The sequence below is a fragment of the Alligator sinensis genome, unplaced genomic scaffold, assembly GCF_000455745.1.
Source record: "Alligator sinensis unplaced genomic scaffold, ASM45574v1 scaffold319_1, whole genome shotgun sequence".
NCBI classification, from domain to species: Eukaryota; Metazoa; Chordata; order Crocodylia; family Alligatoridae; genus Alligator; species Alligator sinensis.
Genome location: NW_005842375.1, coordinates 173,518 through 181,676, shown reverse-complemented (window position 1 = coordinate 181,676; position 8,159 = coordinate 173,518). Strand labels below are relative to the sequence as shown.

Here is an 8,159-nt window from a genome sequence, read left to right as displayed (position 1 = left end):
CCCCCCCCCCAAATGGATCATGCCCCTTGCTGATTTTGCCTTCAGCAGGTGTCTGCTGAAGGGCCTGACCACCTCCCCCGGAGCTGGGAGATGAGCTGACTAATAGTTGCAACACATCACTGCAAACTAAACTACATCAGGATGCAAACTCATCTAAAACTCCCAAAACTGGCGCACACGTAATGTGCAACACCACACAAGGTGCCACGCAAAGTGATATTTCTGTTGTGTACATTGTGACATTGTCACTTGTACAAGAGCCCTACTAGCACATTCAGTTCAGATGCAAGTAGCATTAAAGGAGACTGGTAGCAATGGTACTGCAAGGATCTGCTCTCTGCCATGGTAACCCTAGATTGGGGTGGGCAAAATACTGTCTGCGGGCTGGATCCAGCCCACCAATTGATTGGATCTGGCCCATGAGCAGGTACCTGTCAATTGATTACATTAGGCCCATGGCTGCCCCCATGGCTGTTCCACATGGGGCCAAGTCTTGCCTGCTCCCACCCAGGGCAGCCCACACCATGCTCCTTCCCATGGGCGACCCCAGTTAGCATGCACACTTCCCAGCAGGGCTGCTCCCACACCTACACTGCACTGTCTGGGTGAGCTCTGCTGCATGCGCCCCTACTCCTTCTATCCTCCCTGCCTCCCCATCCCCTGGCCAGCTCCTCCCTCCACACGTGCCCGATATACAAGAGTAAGACTTTATTTTGAGCTATTAATGCAAATCGCCTCTAATGTACACTACTAAAAAATACAAAACAAACAACCCCAAACAAACCATAAATTAGAAAAAGAATTATTTTTTAAATTATATATGTTATTATAGATGTTTGATTTTTACTATACATTTGTTTTTCTATAATTTCTTAAAATGATATCTTCTGAAAGATTGTGTGTGGTCCTTGACAGCTCATCAAAACTTAAGTGGCTCTCCAGCCAAAATAATTGCCCACCCCTGCTCTAGACACTCTGGCCTTAGTGCTGAGAGGCAACTGACTTCAATTTAAGACATAATCAGAGTCCCAGTATATGCATCCTTACAGCCTCAAAGCAGCCAATTGGAATGGTCCAACAAATTCATTTCAAATGCACCTCACTTCTTTCTATGATCCTTTTAGATGACATGCACAGCACACATTTGTTAGGAACATGAACTTCTTGTCAGGGTGACAAGAGACATCCTATATACACATAATTTACTAGAACTGCCCACTCACAAGAGGGTTAATACCCAAAACTGGGAAACTTATGATGGGCTTTAATCCATCCCAGGGTCAGCAGAAAGGTCCAAATGAAAATAAGCAAAAACTTCAAAATAAAACTGCTGAAAATATCTGCCAACAAGCAATTACTAAATGTGTACGCAACCAATTAGTTAGGGAAAAATGCATGTTTAGATGCAGACACTGAGGAAATCAGCTTCATTGCTCTGAGCAGGGAGAAGTAATCAAATGGTGTTTAGGTTCACTGTACCCTCTGCACCCTCACAGGAGAACAAAGACACTATGTATATCCGTGGTTCTCAACCTTTCTAGACACAAAGCACCCCTCATTAGATTCAAGGCATCCCTTATTAAACTTGAGGCATCCCTTTGAAAATGGCAGCTTAGTTTTCTCTCATTTTTTGCTTACAGAAAAATAAGAGAGCATTCCTTCTGTTGCAAAGAACTAAAGTAAGATCACAACAGGTTAGAATGTTTTTAACACTGTGAATTCCCATTTGACATTTTTGGGTTTATCTTGTGCACCATGTTTGCATACCAAATAGTGGTAACAATGTGTGGCACCCTTGAAAGACTCTCCAGGCACTCTGGAGTGCTGCAGCAACCAAACTGAGAAACACTGGTTAACAACAACATGCTTCTTTTCTCCCACCCTCCAGTGGCCCCTGCTGACCAAAAGCAGACTCCTATTTCAAATCCATGGGAACACACGCACTAAAAACAGAATTAATATGGTTGAGCATTCAAAGTCTGTTTACTGAACTCAACAACAGATATATATATAATATATTCATAAATACCAGTCAGCTACAGACTAAACACAGTTGGGACAGTCTAAAATAAAGGACTCTAAAATCTAACCATGTTAAGACTGAGGATGTTGTTTGACAAGTCACCTTAGAACAATTTTTCATAGCATGATTGGTGCCTATAATATAAGCTGGGATAGTTTCTTGTGTTTGCACATGCAAACACACCTTAAAGAGATGAAGAATTGTATACCTTCATCTCACCTAACAAATCTGAGCACTTACCCCTGGTCAGATGTCCCTTTTAGCAGGCTAGGAATTTCCAGCACCAAAGAAGTAACTTTTGGCATGGGAAAGGTTTGAGACCTCTGTCTTTCTGACTAGGACCATTTTTTGAACTAGAAATAACTCTCCTTCAAGCTTAACATTTTCCTACAGTACTACTAGCCCAACAGAAGAGTCCAAGATATTTAAGTGAACTGCGCTCTTGTATAACAGCTTAAAGCACCACTAAGCTATTCAACCAAATCCTGAATCCCAAGTCTTGAATCCTTATTATTTATTACAATTTGTAAAGTAATGTATGCAAGAAGGTGAAGTTCTGCACATCATATATACTGTTCCTCAAGACAGGAATAGTAGGTAGAGTTGCACTGATACATTGGTCTGATATTGGATCGGTATCGATATAAAGAAAATTGTCTATATCAGAAATCGGCCTGATGTGGCCAATAACCTGGCTGATAAATGGCCCATGCATTCATGCAGCCGCAGCACAGCACATAGGCAGTGAGGAGCACAGTCTGGCAGCTAGGAGAGCTACGTGCAGCTGGTGAATCTGTTGTGGTGGAAGGGGAGGGGGAATGGAGAGATGGGGGCACAGATCAGGGCCCCTGCAGTGAGAAGGGAGTGGGGCAGGGGCTGGAACAGGTGCTATCCAGGCCGGGAGGGGGAGGAGCCATGGCTTGTCTGGGGCCACGGGAAGGGGAGGGGGGCTCCCACCACTGTGTACAGCTTGTTTGGCGACTCGTCTGCTCATCCGGTGGTTCCCGCCACTTGTCCGGGTGGGTATGGGGGGAGGCATGTGCCCCTGAATCTGCACGGCACAGGCAGCGGTGGCGCTGGGAGGGGGGCTATGGGGCAGCTACAGTGATTTTTGGGGTGGCTGCAGCCCTCCCCTGTAGCCCCCTTTCAGTGCTGTCCCGGTACCAGTCCCAACCCACAGCTGCAGCCCGCCCTGCCTGCGCCCCATACAGATCTGGGGCACACCCCCTGCCATGCCCTCCAGGGGTGCGTGCAGCAGCAAGAGCTGCCCCCCCTGGAGGAGCTGTGGCTCCATCCTATGCCCCAGCCCCACCCCCTCCCTCATCACAGGGAGTGTTGATTTACCTGTCACACCCCTTCCCTCCCCCCTCCCCTTTCACCACAACAGACTTACCAGCTGCATGCAGCTGTATCGGAAATCAGATTGGTATTAGCTGATATGCCTCCTTAAAAATAGGCTATCGGTATCAGCCCCAAAAATCTCGTTAGTAAGTTGGCAGTTCTCAACATTTTTTAGATTCAAAACATCCCTTGTACAGTATCAGTTCTTTGCTTTCCATTTTTTTTTTTATTACAGAACAATTCTTCCGTTGCAAAGCCCATAGAAAGATCATAACACATCACAATGTTTTTGGACTCCTATTTGAAATCTCTATGTTTAACTTGTGAATCGTGTAAGTGTTTGCACACCTAAGAATGCTAATTTTGCATGGATTCTCTGGCTGAGAATCACTAATGAGCCTTGGAACAAAATTATTTCCACCCCCACTTCCCTGCTTTTCTCCTGCCCGTGACTTACCGTCATATACTCGGCTTCTTCAGGGTGCTCAAAAGCAACAAATTCATCCAGATTCAGACCAGGAATGTCATCTTTATCAGCTTTTTCAAAACGCTTCTTCTCCTTTAAATGAAGCTTACACATTTTAAGATAGATTAGACCACTTAGTGAAGTAGGAAAAACAACATCTAAAGTAGTAGGTTTACAGAATTGCAATGCATATTGTTAGTGCATGTTGCATGGCAGGCAAGGTTCTTTGAGTAAATATGATATCTTTTATTATTTTTTTAAGGGAAAGAAGTTCTTAGCAAGCTTTCAGGCACAATCACCCTTCTTCAGGCATAGGGAGTTTCTGCTGGTCTAGAGTCTCAGAGACTCCACTTCCTTGGAGTCTCAGACCAGAGACCCGCTATGCCTGAAGAAGGGCGATTGCACCTGAAAGCTTGCTAAAAACTTTTTTCCAAATACTCAGTTGGTCTAATAAAAGATATCACATTTACTTAAAGAAACTTGCCTGCCTATGTCTTTAGACCAATACGGCTACAACCAAAAACCAAGCATACATACAATATAACCGTTATTATGACTATATTGCCACTGTTTACCCAGTAAAAAGAAGTGCTTTTGATTTTAATTTATTTATGTAGCTTCTTCTTATTGTTCGAACTATAGCAAAGCACATATAATCTAAATTTCAGGAAAAAATTCTTATCTGTAAGAACTGTAAAATAATGGAATAAATTGCTAAGGAACATTATGGCATTTCCTCTAGGGAAGGTTTACAAGAAGAGGTTACACAAATATTTATCTACGATGGTTTAAGAACAGCAAATACCATGGGGTCTCTTTCTCACCCTAATATTACTAAAAACATATTAAAAAGTAATTTTTTGAGATTCCAAGGGCACTTTTGAAACATGTTCCTAGCCCAAGTCTCAATGGCAAGGAAACCATGACAAGAAAAAGCAGGAAATTAATTCTTCACACACATTCCTCTAAAAAAAAGCATCAGTCCCATTTCAGATAATAAATCCAAGGGCATGGTCAGCTACATGAACAAAACCCCAAACTATCTGGCATGGTACAATTATTACTGGAGTAGCCACTGCAATATTAAAAGTTTCCCTTTGAAGATTTTGTACCCAATGGGTTCAAGTCTCATTTACAGGAAGGCTCTTACATCACCTGGCAGTGTGTGCAGATATAGTGGGCCTAAATCTTTTCTTAGGGTGTTAGAGAAAGCATATTACACTTTTAAGGTAAGCTAAGATTTAGGACCATTATCTGTACACACTGTAGAGGATTTGCTCCGTTCAGGCTACTCCAAGTGAGAATATTGGTGTATGTTTGTACAGGATAGGCAGTAAATTTAGTGTGTGAAAGTTGTCTGCATTTCCTGATTCTGCATTTTATAATTTATAACCCAATGTAATTTTATTTTTTCTTTTATCTCTAGGACAGTTCCACAAGCCAATTCTTTTCTTTTTAATGAAAGAAAGGTCCAGAATTTTTTTTAATAAAAGCTAGTAAATGTGGTTCATGATCCTGTGATAAAAGTTGTCTTTATTCAGGGGCAATGACTAATAGCATATGTAACCCTGCATCAGCAAGCCACTAGAGATAGTGTAAATATAAGTTGCGCTTACTAAAAAGCTAGATATTAATTCATCACCTACATCCTTCAAATCACTAGCACTTCTCTATAATAAGGCTAATTGAGAGCCATAAAGTATGCAATTCATGGCAAGCTAAGAGCGAAATATAGAACAGAAATTTTAAACACCTTATATAATTACTCAAATATAATTATTTAAAGAATGGAAAGTTGATCTTGGGTAAGGATTAAGTACTGAAACAATTCATAGCACTTATTACATGAAGCAGTAGACTTAAAAACAGACCTAAACTATTTGAGGGGAAAAAATTTTTTTTTTGTTGTTTTTTATGGAGAATAGAGAACAAGACTGCCACCTTCTGATGGTTTTAAATTAAAAAAACAATTACTTTTGGATTTGGCTTTAAAAATTGATCCCATAGCAAAGATATGCACTATATACACCATGTGGCCTGCCATAATTGTTTATTAAACCACTAATAAATGAAGAGGGATTTGAAAAGCAAAACAGCAAGTCCTGTATCCTTGCTGTGCAGTGATGCATTAACATGTGCATGCACCTGCATGTGTGAGTCAAGTGTCCTGTTTGCAAACACGCTTACATCAGAAGTAGATCCACTCTGGGACCTACTCTTAATTGGAAAGTGTACATTGCACCTGAGAATTAGTCTCACAAATGTTGTTGCAGGATATTTACCACATTTACTCAAATACAAGACAATGCCAAATAATTAGATTCTATACATGGAAAAAATTATAATTTTTAAAAATAATTTTCCAGGTATAGAACCTAATTGTTGGGGTTTTGCTACTGCTACAGCAGGGAAAATAAGTTGGGGGGCGGTGGGGAGGGGGAGGTGCCAGGTAGTCCTCCTGCCCTTCCTTCCCCTGCCAAACTTCTTTCCCCTGCAGCCCCTTGCCTCTTCCTCCCCCTCCTTACTGTCAGACCCTGTTTTTCCTAAACACATGGCAGTGAGGGGGAAATTTGAAAGAGGTATCCAGGTTGTAGTCGTATTGGTCTAGAGGAAAAGGCAATCAGGATTCGTAGTAGAGATGATATCTTTTATTAGATCAACAAGATTTTTGCAAAAAAAATTAACGCAATTAAATAATTTTTTTTGCAAAAATCTTGTTGGTCTAATAAAAGATATCTTTACTACAAGTCCTGATTGCCTTTTGACATTGAAAAAGACCAAGATACCAAAACATACCTGTAGTCATTTGCTTAGATGCAAATGACTACAGGTACCCACAGACTTTTATAGAGCACAGACCTTTTTTTTTTAATTTCATATCTTGGGCCAAATCAGCTAAATCTGTTCTGAATTCTATCGTTCAAGTCTGATTGGCACTACCACCAGCAAATATCCTACCTCCCAGACTCTTCAGCCTGGGGCTTCAGATACTCCCAAATCCATGGGAGGCATTCTACATGCAAGCCCCAAGCCTGAAGCCTTGGGGTTCAGATGCCCCCTAGTCTTGCATGCCCCTAGCCAAAAGGCCATAGGAGCAAGCCAGAGGAAAAAGCCAGAGAGTAGTCCCCACATCACCATAAATTGTGTAACTGAGATCCTCCCATTGGAAGGTTATAGCAGATTCTTGTAGGGGTGCCTGCCTGCAGCACAATGGACAGGTCTCAACTACAGAGTCATTCAAGACTGGGAGGAAGAGGATCACCCCTGCCAGGTACATTAAACCCATCTGGACCAACACCATCATGTCATCTCCCCTGCCAGGTAAGACTATGATTTTTTTTTTGCAACAATATTTATTTTTAGATAGACAGATGGATATAACTATAAAGGCTTGTGATTTATCATGTAGTTTACTGGGCTGAGCCTCAGTACACTCAACAGCATTTCAAGCCATAGTGACACCACTGCTCAGCACGCACACACTCTCAAGATACTTCCCACAAAACATCCATGTGCTAATTAGTCCCTTCCCTCCCCTCCAACTTGTGACTGGAACTGGGTGTTCTTGTCACGAGACCTGGGATCCTCCAAAAATTGATATGCAGATGAGGTGCAGGGCAACCTGGTTCAGCTTCACCTTGTGGAGGGTGGGACCTCACTTATCATATGCAACACACTGAGAGAGGGGACAACAAAAGGATTCTGGGTGAACTGTTTGGAGCCCCATTTGGCGATGTTTGCCAGACACTGAAGGCTGGTGAAGAAAGAGGAATCATTGGAAATGGGAAAGAAAGGCACAGCTCAGCTGTGGGAATGAAAAGAAAGCAGAATTGTATTCAATGCAGTGGCTCACCATAACTGGAAAGCTGGCACTGAGGGGAACCATGTACAACTGGCACTATCACATATACCTTATTTAGATGGGCTGGACTAGCCTGTCATTGTGGTGGGTTGTGTCACGACCCAGTGATTTTTTGTGCCTCGGCACTATGGAATTTCCTGGCCACATGAGAGCTCCTTTGCACAGCAGAGTGTTCTGCTGCAATTAAGAGCCTGCGTGCAGGAGAGTTCCCGCCAATTTGCAGTTTCCTTTGCAGGATGCATTTCTTCTTTGCAGCACAGAGATGCACGGTGCAAAGAGTTCCCGCTATTCGGATGCAAATTTGTGCCCCGTTATTGGCCAGTGCTAAATAATTCACATGTGGCGGCTAGTAATTGGCTCGCTGGCCGTTTAAAATTCCGCGCGACTTCCGCCCAAGTCGAAGAGCTTTGAGCACGCTGCAGAGTGTCTCTGAAGTTATCTGACTTGCGGCTGCCGATCGATAGACT

General features: G+C 42.5%; 1 protein-coding gene across 1 annotated transcript in view; it reads right to left on the bottom strand.

The window, feature by feature from the left end:
• The window catches only part of RCN2 (reticulocalbin 2), a gene marked incomplete at its 5' end in the record, with an annotated part of 31,273 nt that overhangs the window by 8,989 nt on the left and 14,125 nt on the right, over positions 1-8,159 (bottom strand). The window contains one exon of the mRNA XM_006029379.3: positions 3,822-3,935. Coding sequence (XP_006029441.2) covers positions 3,822-3,935 — 114 coding nt within the window. The remainder of the gene's footprint in view (positions 1-3,821; positions 3,936-8,159) is intronic.